This window comes from Zonotrichia albicollis, chromosome 5, assembly GCF_047830755.1.
Source record: "Zonotrichia albicollis isolate bZonAlb1 chromosome 5, bZonAlb1.hap1, whole genome shotgun sequence".
In the NCBI taxonomy this organism is placed as follows: domain Eukaryota; kingdom Metazoa; phylum Chordata; class Aves; order Passeriformes; family Passerellidae; genus Zonotrichia; species Zonotrichia albicollis.
In genome coordinates, this window is record NC_133823.1 from 15,228,658 (window position 1) to 15,255,143 (window position 26,486).

Genomic DNA, 26,486 nt, shown 5'->3' on the forward strand with positions numbered 1-26,486 from the left:
CCATTCATGCTTCCCTCAAATGGCTGGAATAAATTAACGCAACCACTGGAGAGATGAGGCATTAGGCAGCTCTGCAGTTCTTTTTCATCTGTTGATGTTTGGGACAGAGACAGGGAAAGGGCTGTCTAAGCTGCAGGCAGAGAGAAAAAGTGAAGGCAACATCAAGTATAGGCATGCCAGCAGAGATGAAGTCCCTATGCCACTCCTAAGATCTTTCCAACGTACCATGTGAAGAAAAGCTTTTGTGATCCCCCATGTGCTGGCCTTCAGCTGCTCCTCTGTGTTAAATTATTCCCTCTATCCAAGGCGTGCTTGGAGGATGCTGTGGCTCACTAAGGTCGATCAGCCTGGATTCATGTGATGCTTTGCACTCTTGTACTGCCAAATTAAGCAAATGACTGGTGATGTTAATGTGGGCATGGAGGCTCCAGGAGGAGGGAAATACTGAGGGAAAACTGCATGAAGAAGAAAAGAAAAAAGAGAAAGGAAAATTAGGGTTTTGTTTGTTTGGGTTTTTTTGGTTTTTTTTGTTTTTTTGTTTTTTTGGTTTTTTTTTTTTGAGGAGGGATAGTAAAATATATTTGCTTGATAGGAGCATATTGAGTACCTTGGTAGCATTAACATCAGTGAATATTTCTGGCCTTCTCCTCATAAATGCTTGCTTTTCTCACTGGACAGTAACTGCCAAGTATTTTCTCGATGCAATATTGAGTGTGTTACAAGTTATTCACGAGAAATATCCTTGGAATGACTGGAACAGATTTTCTTGATGAAAGCGTTGTGCTCTTCTCTGTGGCAAGTATCAGGCTGAGTGAAGGATGCCATCGCCCAAAAAACCAAGCCAAGGTGGAGAGTGCTCTGGCAAGTTTCTGGTTGATTTGTGCAGTTTGAGGTGAACATTCATCCAACATCCTGTTGGGAGAGGTGCCTGTGGCTGGTGCCTTGCTTGTAAATGTAAGTTCTCTTTATGGATAATTCAAACCTCCTCCTGAGCTCGGTGGGGAGTAAATGAAGCTTTTGGGTAGCCTAAAACTGCATGGTCAGAACACACTGTTGTGTAAGGCCGCTGTAATGTGTTTTTTTCATATAAATGAGTTCAAATTGACTCTGGTATGAGGAGTAGAACAGAGAATTAAATTAGATTAATAGATTTTTTAAGACCAGAAGGGACCATTAGCTCATTTAGTCTGACCTCTGTAATGCATTCGATTGGATTTCATCCGCTTCCTCTTCTGCTGAGCCTAATGACTTGACTTTAACTGAAGTGTACCTTCAGAAAGGCACCCAGACAATCAGTGCCTCACTTCGCTGAGTGCTTTTCTTGGTTGGATATTCTCTCCCTCAGTTAAGAGGCAAAATAACATTCGCATTATAAATGTTTTGATTGTGCCTATTTGCATTATCCATAAAAAGGTAAAAATGTGTTTCTTGGGTCGTACTCTTTGGACCATGCTCAGACAATGCTCTGGAGATTGCCTTCTATGGGAGCTAATGGTAGGTCTGATTTTTTTTTTTTTTTTTTTTTTAAGATTTTAGAAACTTGTTACTGCAGTGGGAAATTCCTGAATAGACCAAAATAGCGAATAATTCGCTAGCAATGAGAAAATAGCTTTCTTGGCACTAAAATCAAGAAGGCCTTTACTTTCAGATGTGTACTTTATGATGAGTGCCACTAAATGTGTGTGTAAACCCTGCTTTCTAAGTAAAAAAAATTACCAATCTGAAGAGCTTGCATACTGCTCTCTTAAGGCCACTTCTATCTTTGTTTGAACCCAAGTGCTAGGGAGTGACATTTAAACCTTGGAGTTTGTCATCAAGTTCTAATTTTCTCCTTGATGAAAACATCTGTCCATGGGAAAGGGCAAAAACTTGTTCCAGCAGTTTTTGCATAAGGTATTGAATGACTGAATTCCAGATGGATGTTCTGATTGTTGACTTGTCTTTTCACCCCCACTTTTGTTTCCCATACTCTTTTTAAAGGAGTGTTCTGGAAAAAAAAATAAATTATGTTGATCATGCAAGGAAATTAACTGTAGAGGATACAAGAAGTAATTGAGTAATTAATTAATTGTGTTAAGAGTCTTGTTAACACTATTTTTTTCATGGCAAAATATACTGGCAAATTCTGGTGGAAAGGGGTTGTGATTTTCTTAATATGCAGACATAAATTTCCTGCACTCATCAATGCCTTAATTCTAATTGAAATATGATTTTTCCTTCAAACCCCATGTTTTGCAATACTTTGGATAAACTTCACCTTCAGGCATTTCTTGATGGTGAGTAACCACTTGAGAGAGGCTTTATTAAGGCTGTGGCTTTGTTAAATTGAGCAGTGTGAGGGTAGGCATGTGTCCCCCTCTTTTCATTGGAGAGAGGAACCCTTTAAATGGACATGTACCAAGGAAGGCTAGGGAAAGTCCTCTCTTGCCCTTTACAGCAGAATTTGTGACCAAAATGGTCCTGTGCATGTTTGGAAGTCATCGCCACAATGTTCTTGGCAGAGTAAGCATCAGCTGTAAACAAAGAAAAATTATTGGAATTAGCCAAAATTACTGCAAAATCTCGTTGGGGCTAGCTGGTATGAGGCAGTGCCAGTGGGAGTTTTGGGCTGTGGGTTTCCAGACAACCTGATTTGTAATTGAACATGGCAGGCATCACCTTGCTGAACCATGGCCCCTACGTGTTTCATTAAATCTCCTCCTTGTGATGTCTTCTAGGGCAGGGGAAGTGCTGTGAAGTTTCCCTCTAAAGCTGGTTAACACTTAGCAGTGAGGAATGTCTTTTCTTTAGTGAGGAGAGACACAGCTGTAAAAGCAGGTCCTCTCCAGATGAAGCTCTTGTTACAGTGGCCTGGCTGTCCTCTCCGTACTCCAGTTTGAAAGGTGATTTTAATATGCCAAAGGAATAATCATAAAATAAAGCAACATGCATCAGTGCATTTCTCTAATTCATCTTCCCTGGAAACCTTTGGACTCTTTTCTAATAGGTAATATGTAAGGAAGGGAAGAGGAGGGCTAAGGCAGCTTTTATTTTCACTCGGAATCCACAGAAAACAAATTAATATTTTTGCCTGTAATTAGAAGAAAGGAGACGCGATCAAGTTTTAGGAAATCCCTTAACTTGCAAGGCACAGACTCTGGCCAGCCACTAAAGGTGATACTTCCCATAGCTGGCATGACTGATTGGAGTGACATCTTTGAGGCATTTAGTAAAAGTTTCTGTTTGTTTAGAAACCTGTAACAAAGTCCCTTGGATATTTCCTGACATGGTGTTGGTGTTTTCTGGTCCCCTCAGTATCTTTATAAACTTCAGTTGTTGATAATACAAATCTGTTTTACCTCTGCTGGGCTTGACACTCTCCTACTGCAAGAGATTGATTATTGATTTTTTCAATTATTATTTTTTCTTATTATTGCATATTTAAGAATAAAACTACATAATGTTGTATTCCCAGCTGAGTCTCCAAAGACTGCAACTGTTTCTCATTATAAAGGGGGAGAAAGTAATTAAATTTTGATTATTTTTCCCTTTTGCCCAAATATCCTCACACAGTGCAAATTAAATAAAACTATTTAACCATGACAAGCACTTCTGCTGATTAATCCCTGAGAAGTGAAGCTGGAAAATGTGTGCCACACACAGACAGGCAGTCATACACGGATGCCTGGAAAAAAGAAACCCGGAGGAGTCTAAGACAAGCATGAGTTAATCAGCCCAACAGAGCCATGAATGGGAGTTTAAGCAATGGTGACGTCCCTACCAAAGCTGATATGAGCTCTTTGAAGCCTTTTTTTTCCTTTTTTATCCCCACTCTTCCTGATACTCTGAAGAATCTTTTTCCCTTCTGGCTTAATTGCTAGAGATTAATTGAAGTTCAAGAGCTCAGTATTTCTAGTAGCCTTTATACTGAAATTTAGGATGGGTAATTTAACTTTCAATTGATTTTTTTTTTTCTCTTCAATTTGAGCTTTTAGTATGTGCACATTTTTATCTTGGCTACACTTGGGTTTCCTGAATTACAGGCAAGCTTACCAAGAGATATTCATTAGACAAATGTGTTTATTAACAGCATAAAATTTGTTGTACTGAGTGCCTGAAAACGGGATCCCATTATTAAAAAGGAAAATATTTTAGGCAATTCCAGAGCATCAAAGAAAAAGTTGGTCTTGTCTACCCAGATTTTTATATGCCTGGTTTCATTACTTATTAAAAAACACTCGTGCTTTTTGCATGGTCTTCCAGGTCAAGGTTAGCCCTGTTCCTCCATTTTAGCAGATTAAAAGCCCAACTTGAAGTCAGTGGCCATGTCCCCAGGAAGCAACTCGTCCCCAGAAAAACATTACCTCGCTTTTATGGGGAGGTTCTTGGGCGTCTGGAGGACCTGTGAGGTGGCTGCTGGCTTGGTGAAAGCCATGTCTGCATCTCTGAGATGTTTATGTAGGTCTATTTGCTGTTCATCTTCTTGTATCTGAAATCAAACATTGAGTGCAGACTTGTCTGAAGCTACTGCTGCAGGGAGCACTATTGACAGTAGTGCTGTGCACACTGTAGATGTATAGATGGATAGATACTTGTGTGCTGATGAGATATATTTGAAAAAGTAGGATTTTCATGCTAAATACACATTTGTTCTCACTGAAGACAGGGACATAAAAAGGTTTTTTCTCCTTGGATGAAGCTGTCCGAAGCAATTCACATAGATATCAACATTTGATAGGCTTCCCTGACTCAAGGCATCAAGATATTATGCAGACCTAATTAATTTGATTTTTCACATCACTCCAAATGCAATATAGGGAATTGATATATTTCTATCCGTTTATCTATTTTCTGTCTGATGGGATCCTCTTTTCTAGGCAAGACTACTTGGGCTTTGGCAGAGCAGTGAAGGTCCTTGGCTCTGTCAGACAGCATCAGCTGGTCAATACCAAGCTTAGCAGGAGAGGAAAAAGGCCTAGACCAGACCAGAGAGGGGCAGCAAGATGGTGAGGGAATTGAGAGGCTCCAGAATTAGGCAACAATTCGTGTAGTTTTTAGTGAAGCAAAGACTCAGTTCTAACTCTGACAGGGTTAGACTGGATTTGTTGGGCAGTAGTTTGCAGCCTCAGATGTTGCCAAGTACAGACATGCTTTGAAGGGGAAAGAGCATCAGCCTGATGAAAATTCAGAGACAGATTTTCACAGGTTGGGAAGGAGTTGGCCAGGTGGCAATAGTTGGGGCATTGCTGCTCTCAACCTCCTCCTTCTCTTTTAAGGTTGAAGGTTTTTTTATACCACCCTGGGGATTAGATGTAGAAAACTGTGCATTTAAACATAGAACATTTTAGTATTGCCCAAGGGAAAAAAAAAGAAAAGGCAGTTTTATGGAAATGAAAGGTTTGATGTCCCTTGAGTCAATATTGTGTGAAAGTCACAATCCTTTATAAATTTCAGTCTTTTCTTCCAGGTTATAATAAAAATAGATCCTTGCACATCATAATTTCCTTTGGTGAGCAGGTTATTCTGACCTGTTCTTTTTCTGGTATGAACTGACATTGGCCTTTCAGCCTTTCCAGAATGATGTGCTGTTGATTTGAGCCTTGTATCCTCAATTCATTGCATTTTTAGGCAGAGCAGGGAAACTGTAGATTATCTACCTAGAGGGCATGTAACAAGGAATATTCCCTGTTTTTCTAGCTATCCCTATGGCTATATCATGTCTGTTTCATTCTCTGCCCTTTCTCATAGCTCATAACTTTCATCTGCAAGTGGGAAATTTTGGAAAGACTGGGCAGTGCTTGCTGAACTGCCCAAGGAGTCTCAGGTTTGCTGACCACTGGGTAATAAGATGAATCACACATCCTGCATTTTGCCTTGGGAGAAAAAGGAGCAATCATGCCAAGCAAATTACTGGGTGATTTACTTATTTGAAATTCTGGAAGGGAGTCTTTATCTTCATAAATCTCATGTTAGGATACATTTTGTAACTGTGCCCAGTGGTGATATATTTGTCTATATAAAAATGAGTGCTTTAGCTGTGCACAGGGAGCAGATCTCTGTGCTTCACCCTGGCTGGGATTGATATCCAGAGTTAACTAGGATTGCCCAGTGTTTATTTGTCTGCTGAGATGAAGCTCTGTGTTTCATCTGTGTTGCTAGATGCATGGGCTGAGATTCAGCTCCTGGCTGGAATGGAGGGGTTGGCATTTAGCAGGGAGTGCATCCTGTGCCAGGTTTTCTGATGGTTGGGTGCATCACACTGAGAGCAAACCAGCAAAGGGAGCTGAAACACGCAGGAAAATGTCACATGCCGGGGTGGAGGGATGAGAGAGAGGTAACCAGTGGAGTTAACTTGTCAGTATGGCCTTTTTTGTGAGAGCTAAGCACAGAGGACTTCAGTTAAAAATCACCCTTGGTGCCTTTCCAGGCTATCTTTCCAGGGAACGGATCCAGGGCCTACATCTTCTTGAGCTGGGCTGAATTTCTTTCTGCATTTTCTGCCATTCTAAGAGCTTGCTTTTCCAGTTCATATTGTGGGATCCTCCTCCTCCAACCAGAGTCTCACCTCAGTGCTTGGATGCTCACTGTTAACTGTAGGGGGATACAGTGTGGGTAAATGAAGGTGGTATAGAATGTAATCTTATCCCCTAAAGAGTTGCAGCTGAACCAATTACTAAAGATCAGGAGCAGGCCTGATGTTAACAGGCCACACCTGCAGCCAGTAAGAACAGTGTTATAAAAGAGTGGATTGGTGGACTCTGGAGTTAGATGGTGACTGTGAGGACAAGGAAGAGTCAGTGCTGGAGGAGGTGCCTATGAGAAACATCAAGGAGGTACAAAACTCTAGCAATATGGAACCCTTGCAATGTAATGACAATAGAACTCTTAGAATATAATGACAACAGTTATCCAGCGTTCTAAGTCATCTTCAGACAGTCATGATATTTTCTTATTTCATAGCACCCCACAGTAAGGTTATCACCTGGTTTTCTCTGTGCATGTTAGTGCTGCATTCATGGTATTTTAAATTGAATTCTGGACCTTTGATCTGAAGCTAGATGTGGACCAGGGCACAAAGGTTTTGCTAATATCAAAGTTTGTCTACACAATCACTGTCTGCAGCTTATCCTTTGGTTAAACATACTGATCAGTTCTGATGTTTCCAATGCAATTATTTGCCTCTGACAATTTTCTTAGCTAAAATTTGAGCAGCAGGACTGCTGACCTAAAATGACCCTAAGTTCTTAATCTTGGAGACCTCCTATTTAATGAAATTTTGGTAGATGATCATCAGCTTGGGGAGATTATAACAGAATTATGAAGTTCTCCTTTGTCCTGTGCCCATTGAAAATGTAAGATGCATGAGTTCACTGAAAAGTATTATATTCGTTCAGAAAACATCACAAATGGGCTAAATTTTATAAACAGTCTTGAAGACCCTTTCCAGCTTCTGGTGGGCAGAGGGTGGCACCAGGTATTTGCTCGGCTACCTTTTTGCCCTCGTAGAAGTCTACCAACAGCTTGAGAGAGGAATCCATAGAAGCACAGAAGATGGGTGCTGCTGCTGGCCCAGTGCTGCATTGCAAATCCCTGTAGAGTGTCAGTTTTTGCCTCCCTGCACCATGGCTTCTTCCCAGCTGAATGCAGTTCAGTACTATTTATATCACAGTCCTGTCTGAGGCTGGGGAGGGCTGGCTCCACATGGAAAAGTGCAGCCCTGCTGAAGGCAGCAAAGTTGCAGCCATTTGCTCCACCAAAGGAATTGGTCTTTTGTCTTGTCATCTCTGCAGCCCCAGGGCATGCTGCTCCTTGCTTGCTTAATTGCCAGTTTAATCAAAACCTGACTCGCTGTTTCAAATATGATTTCTCCTGCTGAACACCTCAAGCTGTCTCAGCAGATCTGTGTGTGTGTCCTGTGCACACCCCGAGCAGCTGAAACGTCTGGCTCTGGTTCAGGGTGCCGTGAATCCCAGCACACTGCAGCTGCCCAGGTGCTGTGGCTGTGCAGTGGTGTTCCCAGGCCCAGCTCATCCCAAACCTCCTTGAGAGGTTATCCCAGCATAGCTGGTAGGACATGGGTGCTCATCTGCTCCAGTGCCAAATCCGACAGCCTGACTTTGTTACCGGATCACCACCGGGAGTTTGGGTTTCTGGGACTGTGTTCTGCTTTTATTTTCTAAATGCCCTCTAGAATACAGAAATTTTCACAAAGACAGCTCTACAATTTGCCCTCTGAAGTGCAACTTCAGGGCTGTCAGTGCTAGTGACTGCATTGCTGAGCTCAGGTATGGTTTATCCAGAGTCTCTGTGATCACAGGATTTTCAGTTCTGTTGAAAAGTATAAAAGTCATATTGCATTTTTAAGTGGAAAGAGAAGCCTTAAAGTATGGGTCCTGAAGACTTTGAGGCACAGTGAAGAAAAGCCTAAATCTGTAATACTTATTATTTCTTGTGGGCTTTATTTTCCTTTGGTTTAAAAGTCCTAGGATGTAATTGCAGAATTTAGGGGTGCTGCTCCTGACTTGTGCATGCCTGAGACTGAACGTGAAATGTCTTCCCAGCACTGACTTTTGAAGAATGTCATTTCAAACATCTGAAAAATTAGGCTTTTTCACAGTTGTTTTTTTTTTTCTTAGCTGTCCTGGGTGCTCTAAGCTTGTTCCAGTCATTTGTAACCTTTGTAATCAGCTTGACTGGGTACCTGGGGACAACCTGCAGCCCTGCTCATCCATCTTATGAAGCAGATAGTGTAGGCATTTGCCCTCAATCCACTGCACAGATACTTTGTTGCCCTCCACTTTTTCTTTCTTCTTTTGTTCCCACACCTTAATGAAAATCTTTCAGTGTTTTCTAAACATCTGCTTATCCTGAGCAGAAAGCCACCTTTGTGTCAAATAACAGGCAGCTTTCAATCTGGCTTCTCATCTTTATGAAACTAATTGGAGATTTTTGTCTGGCATCTTGCAAAGGAAAAGCTTTCAGAGGACTTGCTCCCTGACCACAGGGATTCAGGATTGGATGCCAAGGTCTCCAGCCTTCTGTGAAGGTGTTCTGTCCTTTGTGTGGATGCATCAGGGTATGGGTTCCTTTCTCCTCCCCGCACCCCAGGACATTTTCCCCCACTCCATTCCTCCCCTCTGTCCATCTTTGCTCCTGTTTAATTTGCCTGTAAATAACAGCAGCATGATTCCTCAAATTCAGTAACTTGAGAAGGAAACCCCATCTCTAACTAGGACATCCCTGGAGGAAAAGCACAATGAAAACTTGAACTCCTGCACAGAGAAGCAACCTGTGCCAAGGAGCTTTAACACACTTTGTAAGGGCAGACTGGCATAGGGAGCAGCACAGCCACCTCCATCAGCGGCATTCTCCTCCATCCACAGGGGCTGTGGAAGGGAGGTGAACCTTTGGCTGAGGCTTGCCTAGTATTCAGCTGCCTTGCTTGAGGACTTACAGCTAGATTTAGAAAGCTGAATTACACTGTTCTGAAGGTGTCACTGCCATGATGGGGTCACAAGTACTTCCACACTGGAAATTTTTTATCTTTATTTCTTCTATTTCTTTTCTTTAAGCAGATTATGGCATGGTGGGGTCAGAAGTACTTCCACACTGGAAATTTTCTGTCTTTATTTCTTCTATTTCTTTAAGCAGATTACGCTGTATTAGAATCCCTCTGCAGCAAGTGGGCTAGTTTGTAATGCAAGTTACCGAAAGCAAAATACTCTTTTGTCAGATGCTTGTGTACACACAATTCTTGCTGTAGCGGTCACTGAGCCATTTGACCAATGTTACTTGGAACTATCATGTCAATCAGAGCTGGAATGGCTGATATTACTGAGACTGCACTCAATCCCAAGGTGCCAACCCAGAAATCTCACCTCTCTCTGAGTGTCCCCAAAGCCACTGAGTGCTGCTAGATGTAACCCTACAAAAGAGGGATTGAGCAGGGTTGCTCTATTCTTCCTCTAGTCAAGGTAAAAAAACCATGTATCCATCCGGGGTTCCTAAACAATGAGGTGGTCGTTACTGGGGTTCAGTGTGAGGCTAATTCTGCAGAAGTTAGAATCCCACATGGGTCAGATACCTAATCAGAAATAGGAGTGTTCTTCCTTTCTTGCTTGGGTTACAAGAGGGTGAAGAGAGAGCTTTTTGTCCCTGATAAGAGACCAGGTTGTCCACGTAACTGAAGCTTGGATTTGTCAGTTCTTCGGTCAAGAGATTATTTAAGAAACTGAAGTGCAAAGTTAAGGGTTAGCCTGTTAGAGGAAATTTAGCTTGAAGTGGTGGTCAGGGCCAGTATATATGAATATGTAAATCTGTACATTCATTAAAGCAACTAAAGGGTTCTAGTCTAAAGGGTTCTCTTGCATTGAGATATTGGGTGATTGTGTTTCAGAGCTGATGGAATTATGACTAAGGACAATTTGAATGATGTCTGTTGTAAAGGAAAATACTCTAAGCTAAAGCTGTCTATTAAGTTTATAGCAGCATATTTTACTGCAAAGAACAGGAGCCTGAAGCAGAACAAGCTGAAACAGTTTTCAACTGGGCTGAAACACACAACCTTCTGGGTATAGTTTTCAGACTCTGTGGTCTCATTTTCAGTCATCCTGGATGTTTCCTGTAGTTTCTGGGGGGCCTGACAGGCAGATCAGAAGTGATGTAGTGTAACAGCCCCTTCCCCTGCACGTATGCAGCCAGGTCCTTGGGATCAGGGAATCTGGCAGTGCCTCGGGACCCTTGCCCCAGTGCTGGCAGACAGAGCAGTGCCCCAGCAGACCTGTCTGCTGCCCTTGCAGAAGGCAGACATCCAGCATGATTCATCCAGGGCGAGGGAGGCTCAGGCAAGAATTAATTTGTATTATTCAAGGAGTACCAATCAGGAGCTTATTGTTCTAGGCAGTGGGCAAACTTATAATCAAAGCTGTCATCCAAAGGCCTGCAGTAACATCGTGGGAACTAAGATAAGAATAATCCCAAGACATGCTTGAAAGGCCTTAAGGAATGCAGGTCCCAAATGCAGAATATCTGATACTAAAAAATTATATTTGACCTTGTATGAAACATCTGGTCTGTAGATGTTGGCTGTATAAACCTGTGTTCCGTGCACAGTTATTCAGAAGGTTGTGGGCTGGTTTCTGAAGTTTCTGCAGTTTCTGACCCATTTCAAACTTCTTATTCCCTGGCTGTGAGGAAATAAATAATTGTAGAATGACAGCATGAAGGGAACTGACAGTAAAATCTTCTGTGTCATTCCTGACTTTGTCAAGCAATGAAAAGGGACACAATGAAGTTTATAAAGTCCATAGTTGACTTTACTAGAAGTAAAATTCATAAGCTAGAGACTTCAAATCTCTTTGAATCTATAAACCAGTAATTCTGCTTCAGAAGTCTTAAAAAACAGAAAGTTGGCCACATTGAGCATGGGTTTCTTTAGATCGGTAAAGAGGAGAAATGAACATCACAATGTTTTGATACTTAGCTCAAAAAACTGGAGGAAGACCCTATAAGCACAACAGCAGTCACTGAGTTATAAAACTGTGTTATATGCAAAGGTGAAAAGAGTGCAGAAACAACAAAGCACCAAATTGTCTTTGCTAAGCACTTTGGGCTGCTTGGCATTGCTTCACTGTAGAGGACTAGAGATTTCTGGAGCTCCCAACCGAGGTGATAGGAAGAGATGCTCTTTTACTGACTGTGACAGGAGCATGCTTAATCTTTGCTGTAAAGTGGTAAGAGTGCTCCCAGGATTTGGCCATCAAAAATTGTGTTCAGAATTGTCACTGATGCAGAAAGGTTATAGATTTATTCACAGCTAGGGACCAGGTTTAAAAATGCTTTGATTTCATTTTCTTTGGGCTGAGGAAGAGGAAAATTATTCCTACTGATTATTAAAAAAAAATAAACTCCAGTAAGGCTTTCTTCGGATGGCTGATCCAGCAGTTTGCCTGTTATTGGCATTGGAGAGAAACTCAGGCCTATAATCTCAGCTTTCTCTGCTGCTCATGCCTGCACCCAAACTGTATTGACTCTGTCCTCAGTGGCAGGCAGAAAGCCCATATGCAGTCACTATATATGTGAATCGGGGAAACTGTTGTGTTCAAACCCTGTGTCTGTGCGCAATGGGGAGGTGCAAGAGACTTCTGAGACCTTCGTCTTCCTCTCACAGGTTTCTTCATCCAGCTAGGTTAATGATGAGCGGTGCAGCAAAAGCAGGTGATCTCTTCTCCCCTTTTCTCTGACATTGAACTGGAAACATGGATTCTTTAGGAGGCATTTGATTGAGAGAGAAAACATGAAAACAGAGAGGAAGTCTGTCAGAGCTGGATCAATTTGCCCAAACAGCTCAGTTTTTCAGCTGACAGCATTTTAGCACTCAGAGGGGAGTTGTCAAAATCTCTCTACAGGCAGTCATGTCCTTCATGCTGAGAAATACCTTATATTATCTTGAAAGATAAGAAAGAAGAAAAGAGAAAAAATAAAAAAGGAAAGACAAGATGGCTTAGATTCCTGTTCTTTTAGGTCACAGAGCATAATACCCACTCTTGTTTCATTTCTTCATCAAATCATGTCGTGTTAATCTCGTTTGCTGCTTGATCACTCCCTTTGAGATGGAATCTATCCCCTCTTGCAGTGTCCCACTGCATCACTGCTGAGGCTTGGCAGGAATGCAGGGCCAGGCAGGCAGCACTGCCTGTCCCAGGGCTCCTGATGCAGATCAAAAGAAGTGATTAATGCAGTTGGGGTGCACTGACCCACAGGGAAAGCAGATTATTCATCTTTGCACTTCCTTAAGGAGAGCAGTTGATGAAAAATACCTGTAATGAAGAAAATGCTTTTATGCTTTGTTGTCTGACAGCCCTTTCTGGGCTGCAGTCTCAGGCAGGAATAGTCACAGAGACCCATGGGAGATAAGATTTAAGGTTTGCATGCTGTATTGGCCACATAGCAATGGAAGATGGAGCTGATGAAGCTGGACAGGAGGATGCAGGTTGAGAGGCAGGGAATCAGGCTGTGATGAAATGGGGGCTCACAGCAGAAGTACAGGCAGTACTGGGGAGGTACAGTGTGAAAATGGAGAGATATAAAGGTTGGAAAATAAAGACAAAATTGGAGGGGACATCTCCTGGAGGCTGTCACAAATGGAGGCAGGGGAGAGTGACAAATTCTTGGACCACATCACACAGTATCTAAAACCACGAGACACTTCAATTACTGTCTCCAGGCTGGTGACTCACAGATCTACCTGTCTGCTCTGGACATGTCTCCTACCTCATAATCCAGCATCTCAGCTGATTTCTCTGACAAACCCCCTGGATGCTTTGCCACTGAAATTTAAGCCCAGCATGGCAAGAGCTTCTGCCTGATTTCTTCTTCTCCCCCACTGCTCCCCTTTCTGCATGAACAAGAGTGGCATAAGTAAGAGAATGACAGGGCTGTGTCCCAAGCTCTGCCTCTGAGGAGCTGTGTGCTGTAATGCATTTGGCTTTCATTAAACCCCTTGACCTGGAGTTGCTCTTTAAATTATGCTGGCAGGTGAATTTAAAGCTGTCTGAAAGGCAGTGAGGGAAGGTTGCAGTTGGTGGGAGTCTCCCTGGGGCAAGGAGAGAGTCTGGTGTGGGACTAGAGGGGCAGTCCAGATACAATGCCACCACTGTTCCCAGCTGTGGCTTTTTGTTGGGGTTAAACTGATAGCTGTCCCCATCCCACCTCTGGCTCTTTTATTCTTCCCCTTTCCTATGCCTCAGATCTGGCACTGCTGCCACAGCAGCCTGAATTGGTTCTGCTCATTGAGCCAGGACTTGGAAAACAAGTCATTATTGTTTTCAGTGGGGCATTTTCCATCAGATCAGCTCTACCTCGCCCTGTGCTTGCCTTAATTGCCAGATCTGCTCCAGGAGAGGAGATGGGAATGCCTGGCCATGCCACAGGGGAGAGGAGAGTGCTGTGAAATGGTTCACTCTAACATGAGGCTGCAGCCTTGATTAAGAGCTGCACCCAGCTAGAAGAGATGGGGAAAAAAAGAAATAGTCAGCAATATTCCTTCCCCTGAAAGAAAGGGAAAAGTAAAGCAAAATCTTCTGATTATGGGATCTGCTGCTCAGCATCTGATAGTGTGAGGTGGACAGCCCCAAGGAGATACTTTTCAAAGCAATATAAGGAATTGTTTTGCCTCTGCAGGAGATAGGCTGGATGGCTTTGGCTGGATTTTCCCTAAACTTCTCCATGCCAAGTCATTTCAGGCACACCTGGGGCAGAACAGGCTGGACTTGACCCACTGAGGAGGTCGGGAACATCCTGTTTGACTTTGGGACAAGAACAGAGTAAGGACAGCAGGCACTCAGCTCTTTATATCAAAGTCAATCTCTGAGAGGTGGCTAAAAAACATCTTTCTTGGTTTTGCTGTATTTGCCATTGCTAAACCTGCTCTGGGTGGCTTGTGACCAATATTTGTCATCTGCTCCAGGGCTCTGAGGACTGCATTGCTCCAAATCCCTCTGTTCCCTCTGCACCAAAATCCTCCTCCTCCTCCTCCTCTCCCATGTTTTTCAGTACAGGTGGCTGATAAATCGTATTTCATAGCACAGTCAGCACATCTGGGAGGGGAGGGAAAATTCAACATGTCATGTTTCTTTAGCCTGCTGGGCAAGCCTGTGGGGAGATGAGCTCAAAAAAAAGTGCAGCCCTGGAGGTCAGGTCCTGCTTTGGGCACTGGGGCAAGCCAGGCCTGGATGCAGCCTTGCTGCCTTATGGTTGGGGGACAGGGGAGACAGGAGATCTTTAACACAGTTTAATTATCATGGCATGTGTGAAATATTTCCCAGTTTTTTTAGTTCTTCTTTCTTCCCAGCCTTTCTACCAGGCTCTCGTAGCACAGTGTAGGTTTTGGGGTGTGCACTGCAGGATGCAGAGCATCACTGGAGCCAAGGTGCTGCTAAATTCAAATGTTTTGAAGTCCTTAATAGAAGGATGAGGTTCATCCAAAAACAAATTATGATGATTGCACATCAAAATGAGGAATCTTGGTGTGACTTTAAGAAGCTCATTCACCTCTGACTTCAGCTGGAGTATGAGTTTCTGAGTCCTAAATACTCCTTAGAAAATACATATCTGCCACTAGTGAAAAGCTTCAGGTTGTTTTACCTGCTCTAATACTCAGGTTTTAACCCATTGCTTTGGCTTTAACCCATTCCCATTCCTATTTTAGTCCTTATTTTCTCCTGTAGCTCAAACCTAGCCTTGGTGCTCCCAGGTAGTGGCTGTCACATGAGGGACAGCTTGGTCATCAAAAAGGGTCACTTTGATGTCCTTCCTCTCATGGTTAGCGCTGTTTGTTGTGACAAATTAAAAATAGGAATAGTAACATCTCAGAAGAGTCTAGGCCAACCTCTCCTTATGTAGGCATGCTGCCAGATGCTGCTTTTGGATTTGCATTTTCTCTAAAGCATGAGATGCATGCGTGACAGGGACTTAGCCAAACATCTCCCCAGTCTACCCCTTTCCCTGCATTCTTCTCTGAACTTTCTTCCTCGTAGCCAAGGTCTTCTTTGCATTTGCCAGCTGCTTTGACTGAGCCTGGAGTTTGCTTTAGCTCTGGGAAACTCAGCCATAGCCCACTGAGGCTGCTGGTGTTGGTACCCTCTGTTTTCAGCAGGCAGGTGTGACAGGAGCCAGCTGTCCCTCGTGGAAGCCACACTGCAAGTACCCTGCTCTGTCCTGCTGCAGTGCCTTTAAGCTTGCTTAAATAGTTTCTGGTATGAAATACAAGAGGCAAAATGGCAAGGGAGCAGAGATAATGTAGCCAGAGAGCTCCTCCTGGAAAAGAGGGTTTTCTTGTACTCAGAAGCATCCACGGCTTGGAGGGAAGCACGGGGAAATGACCGTGGGAGCGAGGGAAGAGCAGGGAGAGCGTGAGTTGCTGCTACCCTAAGGAGTTAAAAGGGCATTGAGAGATGAAAGAGAGATGTACAGATGAAAGAGAGAGACTCCATAAAAGGCCATGAATAAATGAAGCAGTGGACAGAATCTGTGATAACTCTGACACGTCTGAGGAAGAGAATGGCTTTATAAAAGCTTTATTTAAAAAGAAGGCTTTTAATGCAAAATGGAAGAGGGTGGGCAGTGAGGGAATGGTGTTTTGTAAATGAAAGGCAGACAAAAAGGCTGCCAGGAGAACTCTGAATATATGCAGAGTAATAGGTCTGAATTAAATTTGTTTAATGGCATGTCAAAAGAGTTTAACAAGCCCACCAGCTTTTTAATTTCTCTTTTCGTATGTTTTTATATATGCCTACATATTATGGGATTCAAAAAGAGGGGAGAAAAAAGGACAAGAAAAAATTAACTAGTTTTGAAAATGAGAGAGGATGAGAGTGATGATCCTAGGAAGCTACACTCCAACAAAGTGTATGTAGTCTTTTGCTAGAGAATAAATTGGATTGTTTTAAAAATCATGTTCACATTTACAGAATTACATAAATGTTCCCAAAAAGTAATGTTGTAGTTTATAGATCAAATCATCGCAAACTAGACTGCTTTTAAAAATTATTATTTTCAGTTACATGGGGAGAAAAGCCACAGTATGTAAAGAATATTTTATCTGTAGAGATATTAGTAAAATTGTCATTATGTTTTCCAAGCATTTTCCTCAGAATGTTTTTTGCATACCTAGTATGTGTCCATCCTATTGTTATTTTTTTATAAAGTAAAAATATATGAAGAACTGAAATGAAAGGCTCAGGAATGGATATGTGGTTTCATGAGTATTACCTAATTAATGATCCAAGCAAATGGACTAACAGATGAGGGATTAAATCCATGGAGGTGCCTGCATTCAGAGGTGCAGACAAGAGAGGGTGTAGGAGAGGCAGTACCTGGGAACACGGGTCATCAGAGATACCAGCACGAAATTAAATTAAATCCTCTGCATGAAATGCTGACTAGGTTGTCTAAAAAAGGATCTTGGGAACTGGTGAACCTGTGGAAGACAAAAGAATGCTAAAATAGGCTGGAAAATGGGTGGAAATCTGAGTAATCTGACATGACAGCAAAAAAATGTGTTGCAGTGATCGCCTCTGGATAAGGACAGCAAAGAAAAGGGACTCTCATCCCTTGAGAACAAAGAGTCTGAAGGATGTTTGTTTAAAAAAATATATCTCCTGGTGGCTTCTCACTGCTGCTGCTGGATGTGAGTCAGGTGTGGGGCAGAACTGCATTTCACGTGCACAACTGTCCATACCCACCATGGGCACTGAGCAAAGGAGCAGCAGGGAAAAGGGAGAGCCATTCGTTCAGGTGACTGTGGTTGTCTCCATGGCATCACCAGGGCTTTAGGAGACAAGTCACCAAATGTTTTAAAAGGCCTTTCAGCCTGGTCAATGTTGTTTTTTTTTCCTTTGCTTTTGGGGGTTTGAATCTTTCAATCTCATGTTTTCCATGCAGGTTTTCTCTTTGATAGTGCACTGGAAAATCTCAGGTAGAAAATGAGCAGGGGCCAGGCAGAAAAGTTTCCCAAGTGCACACATGACAATGTGCATTGTACTCTAGAAAAATCAAATGTCACCAGCACTGGAAATTTGGTCCAGGATCAGGAGGAAGGCCTTCTCTCTCAGGTACTAAAAACAGTGGGTATGCTTCCAAAAAGGATCAAGAGAAAGTGGTTTTAATAGATACACACATGAGACTTCTTTGTTACTACTTTTCTTGGTTAGCCCATGCATTTGCAGATTTTTTCTGTAGTTTTATATCATTGCATCTATAGATGACTAAATCACTTAGGGGCAGATTTTTGAAGATGTGTGGATGTTTATTTTCTGTCTATGACCATCCAGATCCCTTTTTATAAAAAAAAAAAACAGGAAAGAAAAAAAATCCCTTAGGCCAAGCTATTATGTTTCCTTCAGCCTTCACAAAACATTTTCTTTGTTCTCCTAAGTTATTGGCTTTTTAAAATGCAGTGTATCTCTCATGTGTCAGACCCGAAAATAATGGCCAGTCAAGCACTTTTTCTAATTCACAAACATCTTTCTCATTTCCTCTACCTGAGAAGGGCATGTCACCAGATAGACTTTCAAGGTCATATCCATATTGTTGCTCCCCAAATCGTTTCTACCAAACATGGGGGTTTTTTTCACATTGTCACAGCGCATGCAGGTGGCCTGGCTGCTATGAAGACTGCTGTCTGTGGCTACCTGTGCCACACCTGTGCTTGCCCTGTCTCACCTAAGATGGGGTTGATATTTTTGATATTTAGGCAGTGTTGGCCAGCCCCGCATCCCTGTGTTTTGGTGCAAGAAAAGCAGGTCAGGGATGATCCACAGCTGTCTTCCAGCATTATCCCTCACAGGGAGCCATGGGCACAGGCCTCTCCAGGCAAAAGGGGTGAAGGAAACAGAACACAACCTGAGCTGGTAGGTGCAAAATTGGCAACTTCATCAAACATTACTTTGATGATTACATTTGATTGCTGTTTACTTTTTTACCTGGGAGCTGGCTGCAGAAAGAGCAGATGGGTAAAGGCAGGGTGGGATTGGGACAAGGCCATGCAAGTTGTTCTGATACAAGGCGTGCTTAACTTCCCATCAGCAACAGAGACATCTTGACCTTTGGTAGTTTGTCAGAAGTCTCTTTCTTTTTCCTCCATCACTGTCAGCTCAGACTCAATGTGCAGAGAAAACAACTGAAGGACTGGAGAGACGGTTGTGGAGTGTTGGAGTGTTTCTGCCTTTTATTTATTTATTTATTTTTAAGGCGCTCACATCCATTTTTTAAAGTGCTTTTCTACAGCAGCTGGAACTGAAGAGAGGGAGTCCCTCATTGCTAGGACTGGGGCTTGCAGTAAGCACCTGAAACTGCAGAACTCACTCCACAGGGACTGGGAGTCAGCCTCACTTGGGAAAGCTCATTCTGTCAGTCTTTGAGATCAGCTTGACCTGTACCAGTGATATCAGTCTCAAAACCTTTCATAAGTACATTGAGTAATTTTTCTTTTTAACTGAGTGAGTTGGCAGCATTTTTAATGCCATTATAGCCAAGGAGACCATGTACTTGTGCACCAGCCCCATTGCCAGGCCTTGCTTCTTCTTCCCCTTGCCTCCATTCCCTCAACTGTCTCAAAGGTCACCACTGGCAATAATGGTAAAATCTAAGCAAAAATATGATTCTGCTGATTAAAAACATTCATAAGGTAATAGTAGAGACCCTTTGTTTCTCCGGTTTGAACACTCTGATGAGTCTGAAGAACAAGTGAGCTGGCATTCACGCCCAGAAAATTAATCACAACAATTGTTTGCATAGCTTTTTTGGAGAAGGAGCATTATAATCCAAAGTTTGATTTATTAGCACTGAGAGAAGTGTGCAGTGTAACAGAAGTCTGGGGGTTTTTTTAGCAGTATGTAGTAGTAGTAGTAACAGAAGTCTGATTTTTTTTTTTTTTTTTTGCATCAGCAGCAAATAGATAAAAGCTTTCTGTAGCTTGTTTCATTTATCACTAGAGAGCATTTGATGCTACTGCTTCCTCCATATAAAGTAAAAGCCTTAATAAAGCAATAATAAGCTTCCATAGTTATTACTCAATTGTAATGAATGTCTAAACAAACTTACAGATGTGTTTTAGTCCTTCATGTAATGTGGGTGTATCTTATTTACTCCAGTGTAGCCCTTTAAGCCTCCAGAATAATTCTTTATTTTTTGTTTGCTCCCAGGAAGAACAGGTGATTAAAAAAAACCCAACCAAACAAAAAAACCCCTCAACCCATGTGTCAGCAGTTGTGCTCAGAGCAAGTCCAGCAAAGGGCCATAATGATGATAAAGGGATTGAAGCATCTCTTTGTGGGGATGGGCTGAAAAGCTGTGAGTATCCAGCCTGGACCAAATAATCCAAGGGATCTTACTGATGTGTATAAGTACATGATGACAGAGAATAAAAAAGATGGAGCCAGGCTCTTCTTACAGGCAGATAATGGAAAAGCTTTTCTGTTGTTTTTTTTTTCTTTTCCTATGAGGGTGGTAAGGCACTGGTACAGATTGCCCAGAGAGATTGTGGAGTCTCCATCCTTAGAGATATTGGAAATCAGATTGGACACTTGCTATGGGCTCTTGCTGCCCTTGAGCTGGGCTAGGTGATTTCCAGAGTTTCCTGCCAAGCTCAGCTGTTTTACATTTCAGTGGCATCTTTGATGCAGCAAATGAGGAGACTGTTCTGTGTTATAAGGGCGCTGATCATCCTGCACACTGAGCAGCTCGGAGTGAGAGAAGACTGCTTGTTTCTGCTGCAGAACCGAGCACTATTAAATGATGACTTCTGCTCACTAATGACATCAAATGGGTTTTTAACATGTAAACGAGGAGAGGAAAGCAGAGTGACTTGTTGTTTGCTATGGATTCGCCTGAAGCAAATTTCCCATGTTAAAGCACTTAAAAGCAAATACAGAATTTATGATGTGTCGGTAGATTTTAAACCTGAATTACGTCCAGTTGTTGTAATGGCTAATAATGCAAATTATCTGAGTCATCCTCAGTGTAAAGCAGTAAACATAACCTGCACATTCAGATACACTTCTTTTTTTTTTTCCTCTCCCCTTTCTCATTAATATTTTATCTCCCTGAAGAGATACTTTCAACATATTATGTGCACCAGCGTACTGTGCTTGTGGTATTCCTGGATGTCATTACAAAGAAGCCTGAAGACTGTACTGCTGCTCCTCTGCCTGTGACACTAGCTTGGAAATTGCTTGGAGCAACAACAGCAAGTGTCAACAGGGAGCTGTATTAATTATTTGGAATGTGTCTCTTAAGAGGAATCAACTGCTTTTATTGCAGAACGAATATTACTTGAAATGGGAAGGTTACTCTAACTGTTATCATAATCTGTGTGTCATTAACTTTCCATGTTTAGAAGAACAGATTAACAACCCTGTAAATTGGTACAGTAAATAGATGAATTATAAAAAACTGTTTTTATTATAAATAGAAGTTTCTTGATATAGTTACCTCCAAATTGTTGGAAAAGGATTGAGTCTTTAGCAACTGAGAAACTGCATGATGATGTTGGGAACCAAAAACATCTTCCACTCATGTCAAAGCAATGCTGAGCTCTGAAAAATATGTGTGTCTCCTGCAGGTGGGAAAAACAGGTGGGATTGTGCTTCATGCCATGCTTCCTTCTAAAATGGCTGTGACATAGGAACACTTGTTTCCCTCCTGAAGTGAGATTAACAGATTGAATGGGTTTGTATGAAATTGGGTTCTCTTCCATAGCATATATATAGAGAGAGAAAAAAAACGTTTCAGGAGAACATGGTGTAAAGTATATGTAGTAGTGGTAAAGCAGGTGTAACTAAAGTTCACCAGAGTACCCCTCTCTGCAAGAAAGAAGTGAGAGATGAAAGTGATTTCAGCTTGTCACCAGGTGCCTCCACAAATGGGAAGTTCATTGTGAAAAACACACAGAACAAAATACTTGTGAGACTGCTTTGAATCCAAATGCTGTGTATTTGACTGTAGCCCTGATAGATCTGTGTAGGAAACAGCAGAACTAAACCACTTATTTGTCTACAGGGCAGGCTCACCACGGGCAGGTTTCCTACATTGCCCCACCGATCCACCTGGATTCGGATCTGGAGAGACCGCCATCCAAGGGTGAGTCCGTGGGACAGTCTCCATTCTTGCATTACAAACCAGCCACAGCCATGGGTGGTTATCACTCACTTGTTCACTGAGCCTCCATGGCCAAACTGTCACACTCCATCCAAGGACGAATTAATTAATTAGGGGAGCAGATTAATTCCTGCAGGAGAGATGTACGTAGGATGACCGTGTCCCATGTGTCCCATTGCATAGCTTTGAACATCCCATCACTTCACAGGGTGGTTTGCTCTCCCCACTAGTTCACTCCTGCAGGGACAGGTACACTGTAGGTCCTGCCCTCTGTCTTGCACCTTTCCTTCTTAATGGCAGTGCAAAGGCACAGGCAGCTGCTGGCAGAGTTCAAAAAGGCAGATTTCCACTGCCCTTCAGGTGAGTAAAGGTTGCACAGTGGTTCAAGCCTAGATTCGGTCCTCATTGCTGTTGCTTGAGGGGTTTTTTCCTAGACTTGGTAAGGACATTCATTACAGAGGATGAATTAAATTTTAGGTGGGCTGATTGCCCTTGGGAGTGATGCTAGTAGCCAATTTGTACAGAGTTAGTCCAGAATAGCCCTGCTAAGACAGGTACCTGGCTTGAAAGGTGCAAATAAAGTAGTATGAATGCAAGCACTTGATTTCTTTGCCCCATTTGGAGGATCATTCCCTAGTGCTGAGTCCCCAGTGTTTGCCCCTGAGGCCTGGGGAAATGAGATTGTCTCCAAAGCAAGCATATGTGGTGGTGCAGACTTTTTACACCTCCCTTTGCTCTTCTTGGTTAGACTGGCCAATATTCAGGTATGATATTGAAGTAAATAGGTTGTTCTTCTTGGAATAAATGATAGCAAAGCAAAAATTGTACAGGATTATGAAGGGATTTCTTGGTCTATCTGCAACTGGATATTAACATCAAACTCTGGGAATGTTGTGGAAGAAAAGGGGAGGAGGAGAACAGCCAAAGTATAATAGCATAGAGATATTCTATGCCTTAGGTTTGGGGTTTTTTTCCCTTTTTCCCACTCTTCCAAGGGTGCTACAGTGACAGAAAGAGTACCAAATCTACCTGTATGGTGATTGTCACCGTTTTGCCACAACACTGTAAGGCTGCTGGTGTGTGCTTGTGTCTGCACGTTTCCCTAACTGCTCTTAATTGAAAAATGTGAGGTGGAACCACGTGCTGGGTGGTGTGAGGATGCCAGATTCACGGTTCTCTCTCCAAATCTGGTCTTGCCATGAGTCAGGCTGGTTGTGCACAATCTTTTGGTAGTCCACAACCTCCGTTCAGCTTTAAGTACCCTGGGATTTGACATATGCATTTGAGATCATCAGCTGCTTCTAAGTGATTAGAAAACCTCCAGTTCTGTGGTAAAATTTACTACCTTGCTTTTATGGCCGAGCACTCTAGTGAGGCAGAGACAGTTATGACTTGCAGGACCTTCTTGCTCTAGTCTGTCATTGAGGTGATGAATCAGAGCTTACTTAGAATAGGTCAGTGTAAATCCTTGCCTTGGCATCTGAACAGACTGTAGAATATTGAAGGGTGCTGGAACAGCAGCAGGACAGAGAACCTGTGTCTTGCCTCCTCCAAGCTGAAAGAGCTAAAGACTGACAAAACTCTTCAGTGATCTGCTGTTCATGAGGGCAGAGTACCTCCACAAGATAAATGGCAGTGCCACCAGGAGCAGGGCAAAGTGGGTCAGGCAGAACAGTTGCAGTGCTTGCAGAGAGGGTAAAATGGAGTTTATCCAACATAAACTGCTACACTGACAGCTTCCACCAGGGCCTCCACCCCCCTGGTTGAGAGATCTTAAAGAAGGAGCTGCTCATGGTAGAAGAACTGATATTACTGCTGCTGTGTGCTGGTAAAAGGACTTGAATACTCTTGTGTAACTTAATAGGAAAGGGCCAGAGAGAAAGCCAGCTCTGGAGGCATCAGTCTATTAGCTGGTGACTAGGGGCTGTTAAAAACATGGTAATTGGTACTGTCTCCTGGGGGAAGAGCAAGGCTTTCTTCTGACCCTGGGATGTGGGATGTGTAGCTCTGCCGCCTCATTTCTAGTCTCAGCATCCAAAATCCGTTAGAGTATTGTAATATTTTTTTTTCCCATAAGTATATTAGGCTCATAATTCCTTTTTGTTTGTCTGCTTTTTCTGACACCTTATGGCATGCTTGGGTCATGTTCCAAGCTTCATCCGCAAGAGCTGTTTTAAACAAAGAAGTCAAAAACACCTGTTCTTAAGCTTGTGTTCCTCACATTTCCTGTAGCTGTATGTCTAAAACCACAGCAGCATTATGACAGTCAGCATAAACCATTAATGCTTCTGGCTGCTCCTTTGATGCTCTTCATTTCCCCTCCATGCTTACCCTTGCACTAAGCTGAGCACCACGTGCAAGCCAACTTTGCACTCAAAGTGGCAAAAAGAAGCAGCCACCATACAGTTTTAATTGTAATAAATGGAAATAGAACCTGGGTAGGATGCTTTAAGAGAAGCATCTTTCCTTCCTGTATTGTCAAAAAAATACAGCTTTACTGCTCCTGTGGGTCTATGCAGTTGCAATTCTCAGCTGACAGATTTATTTGTAACTGCCTCTTCCTTTTCCTTTTTAAAAATTTTATCACTGGTGACATTTACACACATTGTTTATGCATGCAGGGGATTTTTACCTGCCTTTCAGAGTCCTGACTCTGGTGGTGAATAGAGTATAAACTGCAGTAGTTTACTAGTACATTAGTGTCACTGTGCATTACAGGGTAATTACTCTGAGCCACTGCTCTGTGCAGCCACCCAGTAATGACACTGTACATCACTGAATAGCAATGAAGCCTTGAATCAGCATTTTTCATCAAGACACCTCTTAGCCCCCACCCGCTTTTTAATTTGAGGCCGTTGTAAATTCAGTTCCGTGTATGAAGCATTGTTAACTACCATTTTTACACCTCCTTTCAATCCAACAATTTGGATGTGACTACCTGATTTTTATGCAAGTGTTTGCACCCTCTTTGTACAGAATAATTCCAGGCACAGCTGAAACCTTAGGTTGTGATATCGCTGACTGAAGATGAAACCAGTGTTTAAAATTGGTTACTGACAATAGCAAGGAGTTTCATAGATGAGTCACACTGATACTCTGGCTTAGAAAGGGATTTTATAGAATTATCATATATAGCAATAAATTATATAAAATGTTTATTTAATTTAAAATTGAATTAAATTCTCAAATTCTGCCAGGTACTAAAACACAGTAAAGAGGTGAATTAAACACACCAAGTATGTGCACTAAAACAATTTTTAAAGCTGTGTAGAAGTAGATCTTAAACCTATATGTGGAATCATATTGAACTTGAAATGTATGCCTGGCATTTAAAGCTAGACAGCCCAAGAAACTCTCCTGCCCTGTTGAGCTGATGTTTTGTAAAGGTTTCCTTCTAAGCTGAAGTCCAGAGAGTGGTTATCTTGGAGATTGATATGCTTGAAGTCAGTACATTTCCTAAACACTAACTGATAAGCAAAACTTTGGACTGATCCCCAGTTCTAGAAATAAATACCAAATAAAGGAGGCACTGGAAATTCTTATCTTTCTGTGCAGATTTCTCTAGCCAGGGATGTTGTTGTGGCACCATGTTAAGGCACTGTGGGAGGTTTTCCTGTAAACCTCAGTTATCAGGTTCATATTCCATCAACACAGAATCTGGCCCTAGTCCTTAGACAGCACATCAGAGAGCCAGAGGATTTGCTGGTTTTGCACCTTTCTTTTCCATCGTAGTGGGTTATGTCCCTTTGTGTTTTTTTTCTTCAAAACCTGGATCCATTCTGCCATTTTTCCCTCCTTTGCATTTGCAGTCTCTGTGGGAGAACCTTTCCTGAACACAACAGAAGCACAGTGAAATCCTATAATCAAAAATAGAGTAGGCTTTTTGTAAGTGTGCATTCTGGGTCTTCTTTGTTTTTCCCCTCCCAAAGGTCCCGAGAGGGTCGATGGCTTTGCAGATGATGTAGGAGGATCTGACAGCTGGGCTTATTGCACAGCCCCAGCCCTCCTTCCCAGGTCCAGAGGAAGGGGAGTGCAGGGCAGCGAGGCCCAGTGGCACTCCTTGCCTTAATTCAAGCTGACACTTGGGGTCACACATCCTGTGCTCACCCGGCCCTGAGACCCCAGCTTGCCTGCCTCTCCCTCTCTGGTCCAGCACTGAGAGAGAAGTGCTGTCCTGGACTGCCTGCTGTGAGCCAGTGCTCGCCAGGCACCCTCTGTTTCCAGGCTTTTTCATTTTCTGCTGGAGTCCCCCTGGGGAAGGCGTTCTCTCAGCTCAGGAGTCCTTTACAGTGTCCCTCTGCTTTACTCATCCTGCTCCTTCTGGGTTAGCTATATTTTTCCAGCTTCTTAAGGCAATATTATTTTCCTCACATAATTCAGGTGGAAGAGTCCAGGGGAGAGAAGAATTTGATGCCTTTAAGCCAAGAAAGGATCATGCAGGGAATACTATTTGGGGTGTCCTGTGCTCAGGACCCTCATTCCCCTTTCCCTATGCAATTCTGGGGTGCTGTATTGTGTCCTGCTCTTTCTTGGTCATGTTCTTTGGTTTTGCTCAGCCTTTTTTCCAAGGATGACATCTCTCAGAACTTCCCCTTTGTGGCTGCCCTGAGCCCACTAGAGCATCCCCCTCATTCCTGCATGGGCTGTGAGTGCTTATTGCAGGAAGCCACGACCATCCTGTTATCCCATGTGGCTTTTAGGAAGTCAGTGTGTAAGAGGCATGCAGGAAACTCGTGTTGCACCAGTTTGGTGGAAGGGAGGTGACTGTCACCACAGCTGAACCATCCGTGGAAAGGTTTTGCAATGACTACAAGCCTCATGTGTACTGTGAATTTGCAGCTGCCTTGTTT

General features: G+C 42.7%; 1 protein-coding gene across 31 annotated transcripts in view; it reads left to right on the forward strand.

Annotated features, from left to right (window-relative positions):
• Positions 1–26,486, forward strand: part of ADGRL3 (adhesion G protein-coupled receptor L3) — a 488,531-nt gene that overhangs the window by 327,168 nt on the left and 134,877 nt on the right. For 30 of the 31 annotated variants that reach the window (XR_012580371.1, XR_012580372.1, XR_012580370.1 and 27 more), the window contains one exon: positions 21,538–21,618. The exons of the other annotated variant lie outside the window; for it this stretch is intronic. Coding sequence is in view for 27 of the 30 variants with exons in the window: in XM_074540856.1 (XP_074396957.1) it covers positions 21,538–21,618 (81 nt within the window). In the remaining 3 variants the exon portion in view is untranslated. The remainder of the gene's footprint in view (positions 1–21,537; positions 21,619–26,486) is intronic. 31 annotated transcript variants of the gene reach the window in all.